The 15,717-nt window shown below is 47.4% G+C and overlaps 1 protein-coding gene across 4 annotated transcripts in view; it reads right to left on the reverse strand.

The window, feature by feature from the left end:
* Positions 1–563: 563 nt before the first annotated feature.
* The window catches only part of INSR (insulin receptor), a 129,468-nt gene continuing 114,314 nt past the window's right edge, over positions 564–15,717 (reverse strand). For all 4 annotated transcript variants that reach the window (XM_033400932.2, XM_033400931.2, XM_004277284.3 and 1 more), the window contains 7 exons: positions 15,093–15,160; positions 12,305–12,549; positions 11,174–11,284; positions 10,926–11,085; positions 8,551–8,680; positions 8,088–8,222; positions 564–5,548 (listed from right to left, as the gene is read on the reverse strand). In XM_033400932.2, the coding sequence (XP_033256823.1) occupies positions 5,194–5,548; positions 8,088–8,222; positions 8,551–8,680; positions 10,926–11,085; positions 11,174–11,284; positions 12,305–12,549; positions 15,093–15,160 (1,204 nt within the window). In that variant the 3' untranslated portion in view covers positions 564–5,193. The remainder of the gene's footprint in view (positions 5,549–8,087; positions 8,223–8,550; positions 8,681–10,925; positions 11,086–11,173; positions 11,285–12,304; positions 12,550–15,092; positions 15,161–15,717) is intronic.

Below are 15,717 nucleotides of genomic sequence, written 5' to 3' on the forward strand. Positions count from 1 at the left end.
TGACTCAGTTCATTCACGCTTCCCCCACCTCCCCGAATGTAAACCCTCGGGCAGTCCTCCCCTCCCCCCGTGCTGACTCTGGGGTCATCTACGTGACTTCCTTCAGGCAACGGGACAGTAGCAAACACTGCACTGACCACTCACCCTGGGGGGCAGGTCCATGTTCCCAGGATGACATTTACAACACCTTAGCATCTAAGTCTCCAGCATGGTGCAATGGAGCAGTGTCTTGGGGGTCCCCTTGTATTCTTGTAGTGAACTGCTTAGTATTTGGATCCTGGGGAGGTCTGGGGTCCTTGAGGTAGCAGTACCTTACCAAATAGTATAGAAATAGTTCCATATTTAAAGCATTGGTTCAGCTCTACAGGTATGTGTCAGTGGATCATCAGCCCTGCTGCTAACAATATTTAACCTCCTGCTTCACTGTTATGAAGAACCCGGAGGTTTGTTCCCTCTCAAAACAGATACCCACAACATCCCGGGAGATTTCCCTTCACCCACCCCCTAGTCACAACCCCACCCAGTTCATAGGTCCTCGCTTGGACACCACACAGAAACAAGAGTATTCTCAGATAATTTATTCTGAATTTTCATATAAACAGGTAATTATCCCATAGTTTACATGCAGAGCAATTTTGATATTCCAAGAAACAAAACAAAAAAAAAGGCAAATTCTGTACATGGTGCCACTTGGCTCTTGTAGGAAAACATTGAAAAAGTAAGAATTGATCTCCTGGTGGGTTTTGCGTCTCCGAGTTGGTTTCTGCATATGCCAAGGCACATTTGATCCTGCGTGGCTGACGTTGGATGGGAGGTGTCTGCCGCTCACACGCAGGGCCTGGGACCCCCAGGCCCACAAGGTAGAGAGTAAATAAGCCATTCCTGAATGTGTGTGGGTTGGGGGAGACAGTTCCTTTCTTCTCAAATGGGACCAAGAGCCCCAGATCCCTGGTCTGAGTTTGAACAAGGATTTTTAGGGCCCACATCCAGATTAAAACGTGGCTGGAGGCTGGTTCTGGACCTTGACTGGTATGAGAAGTTGACAGTGAGCTCAAAAAGTCATTGTTTCCCTCTGTTTCTGGGAGACCCCTAAGGAAACATTCACTTCCAGGCGCAGCCTCTGAATGTCCATTGCATTCTCTCATGTCTTTGAAAGAACAAATGCCCATCTGTTCTTTCTCTCCAACCTCAACTCTGGTATAAATCAATATTCTGAAGAACATTCCAGAAGATTTTCTGAAGGGACACCATTCTACAGGTATCATTTATATACAATCAGCATGTCCATGTTCCCCACTCCCAACAAAACCATCATTTCTGAATCGCCTACGGTGCCAAGTGGCATCCGAACCTCAAACTTCCACCCACCACAAAGTAGAAAAAGATTGTCATTTGGGGGACTACAGCACATCCTATCATGTACCCAGATGGCGAGCATGGGTTCCTGCCCACTGACCAATGTTATGACGGCTACAAATAAACACCTCCCAACCCAACAAGCACATTTCATGGCAGACCATCCACTCTGGTTGGAGAGAGTGGAAGATCTGTCCATCAGTTAGAGGCAGTCTCCAATGGTCTCGGCGTTGTCGGTGCAGATCTTTGCACCAATTCCCACATTTTCTCTCAGTTGTGCTCAACGTCTATCCAGAGAACCAGCAGCATTTCTTGCTTCTTACTAGCTTAAAAGGACAGAAAATCACCCAGAACAGCTCCCAGAATACAAACATTTCCAGACGTGTTTGACATCACTGGTCCAGAGAGAAACAACTATGTGGGTTTTGCCACATAAATAAAAAGGGGTTTTAAAATACTGAGACACCTTTCAAAACAAACAACAAAAAGTGTCATCCAAAGCTGGCTTTGTTGCTTTTTTTGTAACCCATCGCTACAATCCTCCAGGACATCCATCTCTAGGACTAAAGTTCTGTTGTGACAGAGTCAACATTATCTGATGCAAAAGGAGGCTGTGACCCAAGCCTGCTTCCTCTTTCACTGCAGCAGCAGAGACAGCTAAATGAAGTTAGGGAACTCCAGTTTACAAAGGGCGGGCCCAGCACTCTACAGCACCTCTCCAGGGAAAGTGGAAGAAAGGAGACTCTGCAGGGGTGGTGCCTATAGGTATGGGAAGGGCAGCGAGGTTTGGTGAGTATGACATCACTCCTGCTGGCCCTGCCCAGACTTACACACGGGTTATCAAAGTGCCCCAAGGTCAAACAGTATCAGCTTGAGGTCAACTGAACCAAAATACAGGGGGTCCAAGGTTTTGTTGCTAAAAGATGTGTTCAGCATCTTGGTGGGTTTGGGGTTGAGATTTCTCAACATGCTCCCTTTCCACTCAGAAAATAAAAAGAGACTCTGCATTGGGTGTTTGTGTGTGAGGTGCCCATGACAGTGATTTTTTCCACCCCCAACCCCCCAAAAAAGCATCTCAATCTGAAAGGAGTGGAAATAAACCATGGAGAGCCCAGGGCACCTAGGTGCTCACACCAGGGGGATGCCATGGGACAATGGGGATGCTGGCTCTGTACCAAAGCCTGTCTTTGCCCCAACAGGGGAACTTCCCTCACCAAAGAAGGGTAACTCAGGACTGGATGCCCCCATACATCAGATACATCGTGATGGCCTGAAACTTGGTTCATTTCAAGGGCCACGGTATCAATGGATGGAGGATCAAAAAAAAAAAAAAAAGGAAGATTAAATTCAGAGGAGCATATTATCAGCCAGAAAAAGGATCTATGCTCACATGAAAGCCATACTTCAGCCCAACTCCCTCCCTCAAAATTCTTACTGGTCCCTGGCATTCAGAATCAGCTGATACAAATTTTCCCTGATTCAGATCGGATCCAGGAAGAATTCTGAAGTCTCAAAGATGTCCATTATTGAATCACATCCTAACAATACACTGAGGTAGATTGTGCTGGGAAAAAAAAAAAATCATTACCCCACATTCACCTGTTTATTTTTCTTTGAAAAAAAAATTTACATGCACTCCATTTCTTATGAAAGTGATTTTTTACAGTGATTTTTATATATTAAAATAAATAATTTTCCCCTAATATAAGAAAACCTTTCTGAATTAGAAAAATGTGAAAATTGCTGCTAGTGTAGTATACGGCCACTACAAATTTACTACGAAAAGAACAAAATACCTAGATCTACGTGTTTTGTCTTTTTAATTTACATACAGACCCTCTTTTATGTACAAAATAAATTTGGCGAAAATAATTTCTGTGCTCCTTGTACCCAATCACTGAGGCTCCCCAGAAATATTTTGACATGCTGTCATTTCTCAAATCATATAAATAAGATAGCCAGAGGCAACTAGGATGTGTGTCTACCTGTGTTCTTCATCAAGAATTGAGAAGGTTCGGAGGTCACCATGGCATCTCTATCCTGTTCTTAAGCCCACAACTCTTAAGAGGAGAAGAGAAGAAGGAAGCAATCAAAAACTTGTGAGAAAATGCACTCAAGGGATAACCCATGGGTGATGATTTGGATGAACCAAAGTGATGAGTTCACCGTGTTCTTTATTTGAGCAGCTGTAGTTCTTTCCCCAAAGGGAAGCAACTGTGGCATCACGCTCCTTCGCAAGTTCTTGGTAGTGTGAAGGTCCTTAGCGGTTTCTCCTCCGGACTGTACTCTCTTAGGGACTGCAAGATCGTGAAGTACCTGAGAATTCAGCTCAGGCCCCACACCTGGCCCAGCTGAGGTCACTGGGCGCAAAGCAGCTTCTGGGAAGTCAGCTCTGAGGACAGACGGATGCCCTGAGGGCGGAGGGGACCAACAGGCACGTCTTCATATGGCTAGTGTTCTCAAAGTCCACCTGTGCTGTCCCACTTTGGGATGTGATTGTGCTGTGTTTGCACAATCCTTGTAGGACGTGCGCACACAGCTGAGGAAGCTCCAGAGGTACGTACAGGGAACCAGAAGATCCAAGGGCCACAAGTGTGTTCAAAGGCAGGGCTCAGCTTACCAGAAACCAAACTATCCATCATACACCATCACCCACATGCTCAGCGTGGCCTGATCACGACGTCCAGAAGGGTTAGCAGCTAACGTGGCTTTAGTCCCAGAAAAATGGATGCCTTGAAGACCAAGGAGAGAGGCCATTGGTGCCTGGGTCCCCCTCCCCACACACAGGCAGACAAACCCCCATGCCCTACCCGCCCCCCGGGAAATGGTCAATAACTTATGAGGCTGATGCTGGAGATTTTTTTTTTAAATTAAATATGTTACAAATATATTCTCCAAACTCTTCATCATCTCAGTTCTTCTTTTTTTTTTTTTTTTTTTTTAATGTCCTGGCTTTGTTTGGTCTTGAAAAGATCCATTATCACTCCAAACAACTCCCATGGCTCCCGGGAAACATTTTTCACCAAAGTTAAGGGAGAGAAGACTCCTGAGGCTAGACTCGGGACTGAAGGAGACTCTTGGGGGCACAGTGTCCCAGTAGATTAGAAGGAAGGGAGGTGGAGGGAGCAGATCAGGGGCTCACACACTCCAGAAGGGCAGAACCTTCCTGGGCTGATCCCCAAAGCGGCCACTCAGCACGCATGATTTGCACACACACACACACACGCACGCACGAGTACACACGTGAGCCACACCCCAGGACTGCAAAACTATATCCAAAATACAAAAGCAGCAGCTATTGGTCAATTTGAGGAACTGATTCTGTGAAGGAAAAAAAAAACAACCTTCTGGATGAAAAAAACTTTCCTGAAGCCCACTCTGCAAAGTCTGGAATTCTACTAGGACAGGATTTTGATTTTTGTTTTTTTCTTTCTTTCTAACTTTTGTTCCACAAACAAGATTTATGTTTTACACCGTAGCTCAGACACCAGCAAAAAAAAAAAAAAAAAAACTTTGTAAAAACAGGTGCTTTCTTTCAATCTGCTAGGAAAAAAAAAAAAAAAAGTAACACCCGGGCTTGAAACCTCGGTGGTCCAAAAGGACAGCAGCCGTGGAAACCCCTTTCCCATCTAGGTTCACAGTTAAGTTCTCAGATGACCAGTCAAATTGGCAATCAAACCAATGTGTTTGAAGTCAGAAGAGGAACAGAAATGGATAGTCATGATCTCTGAGCTCCATTTGACACTGTGGCTGAGTTGTGTGAAAATCCTGAGTTTTCTGAAGGCCTTCAAACCAGAGGAAAGCGAAGACAGGAACCATTCCCCAGAGCAGGGGCCGTTAGGAAGGATTAGACCGGGGCAGAGTCAGAATGCGTCCGTTTTTCTTGCCCCCGTTCATGTGGGTGTAGGGGATGTGTTCCTGATAGTTTCTCTTTAGCCCCAGTGCGGACCCTCCATCCCGGCCCCCGGCCTCCTCCCTCTGCACATGTGAGGACCGGTCCAGGGGGACACTCTCCATGTCCTCAAATTCCATCTCCAGCTCCTCGCTCTCGGGCACCTTGTTCTCCTCGCTGTGGAAGAAGGAAACTTCGGGAAAACTGGGGTGCAGCTCGTCCTTGAGCAGGTCGACAATTTCCAGGAAGGTCGGCCGCATCTTGGGGTTGAACTGCCAACACATGCGCATCAGGTCGGTGCTGCAGGACAGAGGGCACGTGGAGGGTGAGGCGCGCGCCGCCCCGCCAATCGGCCCCCTCCCCACCCCTCGCCGGTGGCCCACACCCACGGGGACAAGTGCCGACACCGGAAAGGCGACAGTCAAGCAGAAACAGCGATTCTAGGGGCGCTGAAAGGTGGTTTTATAAAGAGCGTCAAGGGGGCTGTCTCCTCCCCAAACCAGATCCAGAAGGGCCTCTCCTGATGTTGCTACAGGCTGAAGACCATGGTTCACCGTTTTTTTTTCTTTTAACTTTTTAATTTGTATTATTTATTTATTTTTATGTTTTTGGCCGCGCCACCCGGCTTGCGGGATCTTTGTTCCCCGACAGGGAATCGAACCCATGCCGCCTGCAGTGGAAGCGTGGAGTCCTAACCACTGGACCGCCAGGGAAGTCCCCATCGTTTTTTAAAATATTGAAGTATGGTTGATTTACAATGATGTGTTAGTTTCAGGTGTACAGCAAAGTGATTCCGTTATATATATATATATGTATATATATACACACACACACATATATATATTCTTTTATATATAAAAGAATATATATATTCTTTTTAAGATTATTTTCCCTTATAGATTATTACAAAATATTGAGTATAGTTCCCTGTGCTATACAGTAGGTCCTTGTTGTTTATCTATTTTATATATGGTAGTGTGTGTCTGTTAATCCCAACCTCCTAATTTATCCCTCCTCCCCCGTTCCCCTTTGGTAACTGTAAGTTTGTTTTCTATGTCTGTGGGTCTATTTTCTGTCGGTTCCTCCCTCTATATGTACATCCCTGCACCTGATGAGGGCAGCTGGGTGGACTGACCCTAGGGGGCTCGTTCTGAGTGGCTGTCCTGCAGGCCCAGCCCCCGCTCTCTGGAGGGTGCGGGGTGGCGGGCGGGTGGAGACTATGACTTTACCTAGGACAGGCCCAGCGGGCTTGGGATTTCCATTTTACCTCGTCCTTTCTCCACTGTAACTTCTTCTAGGGCAGGGGTTGGCAAACTTCAGCCCTGGACCAAATATGGCCCCGAGTGTTTTTGTAAATAAAGTTTTATTGGCACGCAGCCACACCCATCCAATTATGCATCATCCACGGCTGCTTCCAGCTACAAGGCAGAGAGCCACCCAGCCCACAAAGCTGAATATATTTACACTACGGCCCTTTAGAGAAAAAGTTTGCAGGCCCCCACCCTAGGGTCTACATGTAATTTCCCTGGTCCTGGAACTACACCTAGCTGCTCATTGGCTTGGCAAGGAAAGGCCCTTCATGAGGAGATGTTTAAAAATATTTTACTCAGAGTTTCTAAGTAACTCTGCTCCATATTTTTTTTTTTTTTTTGCATATGATGTTTCTTCAAACTACGTTTTCTAAACAGCTATCTTATTCTTTTGAGGATGAGGCATCAAAATGGCCTCCCTCCATGGATTTTTTTTCAGGAGGGCAAAGTTTTTTCTTAAGAAACACTGACAAGGGAATTTATATGTAGTAAATGCTTATTGTAGAAAGTTAGAAAACACCCCCAAATACGGAGAAAATACAGCTTGCACACAACCCTCCTTCAGATATAACCTCTTGTCTTTTCTATCTGGATACATTTGGAAATGTAATTTACACACATTTATTACACTTATTTTAACATAAGCTAATCCATTGAGTTATAAAATATATCATAAGCATCATCTGAGATGTCAATTTCTGTTTCCTATTATTTTATCAATTTACGTGGCAATTCTCATATTGGTGGGTGTTTTGATCATTTTCTTTTTTGAGATTTAAATAACATTGCTGTGAGTAGCTATGACAACAGGGTGATAAGAAAGATTGTCTAACCATACCATTGACAGAATTGAATATTAAAACTCTCCCTTCTTTCCTCCCTCCCTCCCTCCCTCCTTCCCTTCCTTCCTTTCTTCCTTCCTTCTATTGCTAGTTTAGGAAGATAGTACTTTCTTTATTTTACTTTACATTTTTTGGGCTATTATGACACTGGATAATTTGGTAAGTGTTTAATGATGTGCATTTGGTGTTTGTGTTGTACAGTTGTTTCTACAACAAAAATTTAAGACAAATATTGGGAGAGGAATATGTCATACATACCCCTGACAGTTTTTTTTTTTTTAGTGCTTATGCTCAGCGATTTCTTTTTTCCACTTTTAATGAGATATAATTGACATATACCATTGTATTATTTTCCTGACAAAAGTGTTCAGTGTATAAAGAATAGATAGTTAAACCTAAGCCTCCACTCCAGCTCCCCAGTTTCCTTCCCAAAGTAACAACTGCTGTGCAATTTCCTATACAACCTTCCAAAAATATGAAACGCAATAGAGCATACATCTAAAGATATAATACACAAACACAAGCATGTATGTAGACACAATACGCAAACACAAATGTGCATGCAAAGAAAAAATCTGCAAACACAAAGACATGTAGACATACGATACACAAACGTGAGTATCCCGGCAAAGGGCATTAGACGTTTGAATGAGCACCTCACACACTGTACCCCGTTTCTACACTTACACTCTCTCAGGACAGTTGTCGGGTTGATCCAGAAACCCTCCATCCATGACAAATTTTAACACCTGCTCGTTTGATAGGCCTTGGTAAGGCTGTTCCGCCAAGCTGGTAATTTCCCAAAGGACCACGCCAAAGGACCTGCCAATGACAGTCGGGGATAGTAACAAAGAAGCCGTTAAAATACACGCAACGCACACACACACACCCCTTCTTGGTTTACTAGAACCTGGTTGGCCAGTTCACTAAACAATTCATGCTGCAGCTCAGAAATGCCTATAAGATTAGTGTCCCTTGGAACGTCACAGTGGCTGTGCTAGGGTGCCCAGACATGCCATCCCTTCTTTTTCTAGACGGAGAAGCCCTGAGGAAGGCAGTTTTCAAGTGACCCCTCTCACACTGGTCATACTAGCAGAGCAACCTGGAATCCAAGTGCAGTGTTCTGTCCACCAACCCACACATGACTCACCACATGTCCGAAGAAGTGGTAAAGACCCCGTCCTTCAGCGATTCAGGTGCCATCCACCGCACGGGGAGCAGACCCTTTCCCCCTTTCCGGTAGTAATCCGTTTCGTAGATGTCTCTGGTCATTCCAAAGTCTGACAACAAACAGTAGTTCACATGCTCTTAGCCTTCAGTGTGGCCAGCTGTCTGCCATCTTTCCTGCCCCACCCCTGGTAGAGCCCTCAGATGAAGGCACCTGCCCCAGGTGTGAGCTCACCTGCCTCAGGTGTGTGCTCACCTGGGTCACAGCCAAATCCAGTGAGAATGGATTCTGAGTGTACTCATGAGGATGTGGAGGGAGAGGATGGGCCACCATTTAAAGGGAAAGAAAAAGAACCACCAAGTAGCAAAGAAGTGACGTTCTGACCTGGAGCTTGGGAATCTCACCCTCAGCAATGCTTCCTTCCAACCCACACCTCTCAGGCATCCCAAACTGAACTTTTCATGCTCTGCAACCAACCTACTATTTGCCACTGGATCTGGTCCCACCACCCACCCAGCTGCCCAGCCAGAAACCCAGTGCTGGGTCTTCCCTTGGCCACCCCCTTTCCTCACACCCCACAGAAAAGACAGTGGCGAGTCCTGCCCCCTCGACCTCCACATCCCTCTCTAGTCTGTTCCTCTCCACAGCCCTGGATGTCCCCAGGCCCGCCACCATCTCTCACCTGCAGGACCCTCCCTCCATCCTGACCCTGACAGCCCACTGCCCAAGAGAAGCTACATAAATAGAATCGTGTCAATTCCTGCTTCACACTGGCTACGTAGAATAACATCGAGATGACCCACCATGACCAACAAGGACCTTCCCAGCCTGGTTCCTGCTTCTCTCCTCAACCTCACATCTCACACTGCTCTGCTCCCCTCTACGTTCACCTTATTCACACCACATCAGCCATCCTTCCAACCTCACAGCCTCTGCACATGCTGTAGCTCCCCGTGAGACGCCATCTCTCAGGTCAGCTTCTAACCCTGCAAGTCTTGGTGAAAACGTCGCCTCCTTATGGAGAGAGAGGCCTTTCCTCCCCATCATGGAACTGAACTCTCTACTTCCTTCAGCGCTCTCTTCCCAGTCTCCATCATCTTATTTACATGTCAACTATTTTACTGTTCATCTAGAACAGCTCTGCCCAGCAGAACTTTCTGTGATGATGAACGTGGTCTATACCGCACTGTCTAATATTGTTCAAGGTTCCCAGTTCGACTGATGGACTTAATATTTTATTTTATTTTACTGAATTTATTTTATTTTATTTTACTGAATTTAAATTAATGTAAATTAGTTCACTGAATTTTAGTCATTTTATTTTACTTTACTGAATTTATTTATTTATTTTACTTAATTTCATTTTATGTTACTATGTATGGAATCTAAAAAAAAAATTGTTCTGAAGAACCTAGGGGCAGGAAAGGAACAAAGATGCAGACGTAAAGAATGGACTTGAGGACATGGGGAGGGGGAAGGGTAAGCTGGGACGAAGTGAGAAAGTGGCATGGACATATATACACTACCAAACAAAATAGATAGCTAGTGGGAAGCAGCCGCATAGCACAGGGAGATCGCTCGGTGCTTTGTGACCACCTAGAGGGGTGGGATAGGGAGGGTGGGAGGGAGACTCGAGAGGGAGGAGATATGGGGATATATGTATATGTATAGCTGATTCACATTGTTATACAGCAGAAACTAACACACCATTATAAAGCAATTATGCTCCAATAAAGATGTTAAAAAATTAATTTAAATTATTTTACTGAATTCAAATGAATCTAAATTAGTTTACTGACTTTAAATCATTTTATTTATTTTTACTTAATTTCATTTTATTTTACTGAATTTAAACTCATTTAAATTAGTTTACTACATTTTAATTATTTTATTTTACTGAATTTATTTTATTTTACTGAATATATTTTATTTTACTGAATTTAAATTAGTTGAAATCAGTTTACTGAACTTATTTTATTTTATTTTACTAAATTTTATGTTATTTTACTGAATTTACATTAAACGCAGTGGCCAGTGGCTGCTGCGCTGGGTGGTGCAGATACAAATTGCAATGTGCAAATAGTAACCACAAGCTACACAAGAGCAGAAGAATCACGGCGACTCATTCAACCTCGCCCCTGTAACACCTCCTGCAGCGGCCGGCACAAACACTACTTAAAGAAGTGAATGAGTGAATTAATGAACAAATGCAATTAAACTACAGCACGAGGACTAGGTCCCCATCCAAACCCTGCCCCTTCCCAATATTAGAAAAGACGGAAGCACTTGCTATAGACAACTCCTCCTGAAATCAGAAGGCCTGGCCCATCCATTTCAAAGCAGAAAGCCAGACGCACCTCCAATTTTGACGGTAAAATCGTGGGCAACCATGCAGTTTCGAGCTGCGAGGTCCCGGTGTACAAACTTCTTGGCGTTCAGGTACGCCATCCCGTCGGCGATCTCCGCAGCCATCTGAATCATCTCTTGCAGGGTAGGGGGAGGGCGGCCGGGGTTATTCTAAGGTCGAAACATGGGGTTGTGTTCAGCGACACCAGTGCCGGAGGCCGGGAGCGGGCACCCCACCGGGTACCTGGAGGCAGCTCACCTCGGCCTCAGGCCGCAGGGAACGGAGGTAGCTCTTCAAGTCCCCATGAGCCATCAGCTCCATCACCACGAGCGTCGGCTGGCCTTTGGATACCACCCCCAGGAGGCGGACCTGTGGAACAAGCATGGGGGAGGGGGCGGGGGGCAGTTCTTGGATGAGGGTCTGCGGGAAGATGCCCACTCACCCGGGTCTCCCTGTCTGGTACCTACATCACACACAGCACCCTGCTCCTGACTGGACTGTGGAAAGCCCTGGTCTGCCTGGCTGAAACACCAAGGTCAATGTCTTGTTGGGTTGGGGAGTGGGAGAATTCAGAACTCACAGTCTGGTGGGAGGGGGGAAGCAGACAGACCTGCCCCCACACAGCAACATGTCAAGGCAAACCCTCGTATCTCTGAACACAAAGGCCCACTTCCAGGCCTTTGCATAGCTGTTCCCACTGCCTGACCCTCTGTACCCTCGCCTGAGCTGACTGTCCTCAGCTGAGCTGTCCACACAGCTCGGTCCCTACACTCTGAAGTCTTTGCTCAAACGTACCTTTGCCACTGCTGCATTCCCAGTCCCCCAACTCTGCCCTCCTCTCCCTGTTGCCATAGCGTCATCTCCTTGTGGACAACATCATTAATCTACTGGGTTTAGACTCTGTCTCCGCCCGCGGGATTGAGAGCTCCAGGAGGACAGACATCTGCTGCATCCCAGAGAGGAGAATGGAGCTCAGTACAGAGCAGGTGCTCCTTGAATATGTGTGGGGCAAGGATGAAAGGACACAGGCTCAAGGAGAAATTAAGGGGCCATGGCGGGAACAGAAAGGCAGGGAGAGTCTGTGCTGACTTGGGGGAGCAGGGAAGGGGTGGACCACTGTGTTTAAAGGTTACAAAGGAGCCAGGAAGAGGGAAGAGATGGAAGATTCTGGAAGAAATGGTACAGTGAAAAGGGTATTGCTCTGAGTGAGGTGGGAGAGGATGGGATTTGAGAAATGAGAAGGGAAGGGCCACCTTTATTTGGACGTTCAGCAGAGTCGGGGCTGGGCAGGAGGTCCACACCCAGCATCCTCACTGCTCTATGCAATAGGAGGAAGGACAGGTATTACAGGAAGACTTTTTCTGCTCCTGGAGCCAACTCGGGACTCACCACGTGGTGGCAGGTGAAGCCCTTCATGACTGAGGCCTCGTTGAGAAATTCGATCCGCTCTCGCAGGCTGGCAGACTCGTTCACCGTCTTCACCGCCACTCGGGTCTCCGCCTCACCCTTGACAATGTCCCTGGCGTTGCCCTCGTACACCATGCCGAAGGAGCCCTGCCCCAGTTCTCGCAGGAGCGTGATCTTCTCTCGAGGCACCTCCCACTCATCCGGCACGTACACAGAGCAGGGAAACACTACACCTCACTTATCTACACAGCACCCTTGGAGGATCCCTCAGGGGTCCCTGGCCATCTCCCACCTGAGCTCCCCCTCCCAAACGTTCACTGACTCCTGTGGTCCAGACCCTGTGCCGGGCAGTGGGCACAGAGCCAGGAACAGGACAGGCAGAGACTGGGGAAGGAGTCCAGGGTTCTGGCCAATAAATGCTGAGCTGAGCCTGCATCCCCATCCTTTCTGTCTGATTTCAGAGCCCTGTTACCAAAGGATGCTAATTCCCAACTGAGCCTGTTATTTCTGCAAAGTACCAAGGGGATGGGGGATGACCCTATCTGACAGGTGAGTGAGCTCACCCAAGACCACCCAGTGCCAGTGGATCTGCAGATGGGATGCAGCCACATAAGTGAGAACAGAAGAACCCAGGTGGCGAACCCACCAAATGGTGTTTGTTTTAAGCCACTAAGTTTGGGGTGGTTTGTTACGCAGCAAATAATCTGCAGACAAATACACATAGTCCTCATAAGAAAAGCCAAGATGTTGTCTGCCCTCCTCTGCACCTGTTATGGGCTGAATTGTGTCCTTAGCAAATTTATATGTTGACATCCTAACCCTGGTCTCTCAGAATGTGACTGTATTTGGAGATGGAGTCTTTACAGAGGTGATCAAGGTAAAATGAGGTCATTAGGGTGGCCCTAATCCAGTCTGACTGGTGTCCTTGAAGAGGAGATCAGGACACAGACACACACAGAGGGAAGACCATGTGAGGACACAGGGAGAAGATGGCTGTCTACAAGCAAAGGAGAGAGGCCTCAGGAGAAACCAACCCTGCTGACCCCTTGATCTCAGACTTCCAGCCTCCAGGACTGTGAAGAAATCAAACTGTCACTAAGCCACCCAGTCTGATCACAGCAGTCTGAGCAACACGATACGGTCACCAATGGCTCTTTCAAGGACATTGGATCAGACAAGCGCTCTGCACCCAAATGAACTCACAGATGCTCACTGGGGGGCCGCTCAGGGTTCTGAGCTTGGACCTTTCCCTGTGTGTATCCCTTGGCCCAGAACTTCCTGGCCTTAAAGACCCATGAGCCCCAATTTCTAGCTTTCACTTAGTACCCCTGTGCTCTCAGCCATTGCTTCATCCCCGGAAGGAAACAGGACAGTAGGGTGGAGAGGTGGTCCTGAGGTTCAGCTTCCCCATCTCTGATACGGTTAACAGTGCCATTCTCAAGCAGGCAGAGGAGGCTCTGGGTTAACATTCACCCGCACCTGCTCCTGGGCTCTGTGTATATTCCCACTCGGAATAAACTCCTTGTCTAGCTTCTCTATTCTGATGCTTTGAGGTCTTGCTGAACCTGCCAGGACTGCCCACCCCAGGGGTGGCCAATTCCTACCGACAGTAAATGATGTGCCTGTGAGTCCGCTTTTCATATGCAGACCAACCAATCCACAGCCCACACCCCAATCCCCTCCGTGATCAGGCTCTCACACTCTGGGCCACTATCCCCCCGCCCTGATCACACCAGGGCCAGTTTGCAGACAACCAAGGACAGCCCCTATGCCCCAGACCCTGCTGAAACAGTTCAAACTAGCTCATCCTATGTCTCACCCTGCCTGACCTCTCCTTTCCCATGGAAAAGACAATAAAGCCTCTTGCCGACGTTTTTCCATCACTCCCTCTGCCTCTTGGCCGACCCTGGTGCTTCCCCATGTGGCCCTGCCTCCTGTTTCTCCGGACTCTGTGAGTCTAAACTTCTTCCTCATGATAGTCACTTGCAGGTCTGCACGTCTCACCAGACTTATTTAAAACAAATCCCGGGTACCCTTAGAAACACCATCCCTGTACCCCAAGGCAGCATCCTGTCAGGCAACGGTGTTCGTGCCTTGAAAGTCGCTTTCTGGATTTGCTGCACGAAGCATTTTAGAAACTTGTAGTGCAACAGCTGCGTTCACATCTGAAGGAAGAGCCACGCCTTTTCTTCAGGGGTCACTCACTGCCTTTTGGGACAATCCAGGGGAATATGGCCACTGATCCTGCCATATCAGTGTCAGCATCACACCCATGGTCAGCTGACAGCAATAGCAGATGTGTCCCTGGTACACACCCAGCCTCCCACCTTCCCCATCTTGTCCCTGCTTCTTGTCTGCCCCATCCCTGATCCCCAGTCTCTCACCTTGGCTTCTGATTCCCACCTCCGAGCCTGGATGGCCAGTTTGGTCACCACTTTCTGGCTCTGACCCTCGGCACTCTCTCTGGCACAGGATCCAAGCTCTGTACCCCCACAGCTGGGGCACCAAGGTCATGGCCTCTTAGCCAAGCCCACGCATGGGTCCCAGACCAGCTAGATCAGCCCATTCCCACAGGCGCCAGACAGCAGGTGTCCGACTGCTCCCGGTCACAGGGTTTCTGCAGCAAGGGGCAGGTCCGCAGACTCAACTGAACGAAAGGACTCTTCTCAGCCCCCCAGGGTATCAACCCTTGACTGTCGCTTGACAGTGATGGCAAAGGAAACTGAACAGCGGGATTCTGGTCACCCACAAGGGAGGGGATCATACTCACCATCGCTGGCACTGAGGTACTCGGGGTTTGAAGAAGCATACAGTGGTCCCAGTGGCCCATCCGGCTGCCTGGATGAGAAAAATGGAGACGTTCCATCTTGATATCCTCACAGAACTCTGTGGGTCATCAGCGGGAGGTTACAGCCTCCCCAGTGCAAACAGCCACCCTTATTAGCGGCATGCACGTAATCCTGGATACAGTTTGGGGTGAGGATGGGGGACCCTTATCTTTTTAGCAGAAGCCCATCAGATGGCCACTTAAGTGCATCACCACGGAACCGCTCACTCATAAGCTACAGTTTATGGTCGTCAATATAACATCTAAAAACTGCTCATCCACTGCTGCTCCGGAACCATCTCATTCCAGCTCATAAGAAACAACTGTTGAATTTTCGGGAAATTTGCAAGCCAGTTGTTAAATACAACCACCATTTAAAATTAAATTACACGGGCTTACAGCTAAATACATTCTGTTCAAAGCAAAGGTAATGAATATTCAAAACCAATTATCATGCTACCTCTTACTTGGACGGACTGGACACTCTTCAGCCCTTCTGTATTACCTTATTTATTTATATGATTGCCTCCATATGGCAGAAATACTACATATCTGTGATTGACTGCAT

The sequence above is a fragment of the Orcinus orca genome, chromosome 3 (genome assembly GCF_937001465.1).
Source record: "Orcinus orca chromosome 3, mOrcOrc1.1, whole genome shotgun sequence".
Lineage (NCBI taxonomy): Eukaryota > Metazoa > Chordata > Mammalia > Artiodactyla > Delphinidae > Orcinus > Orcinus orca.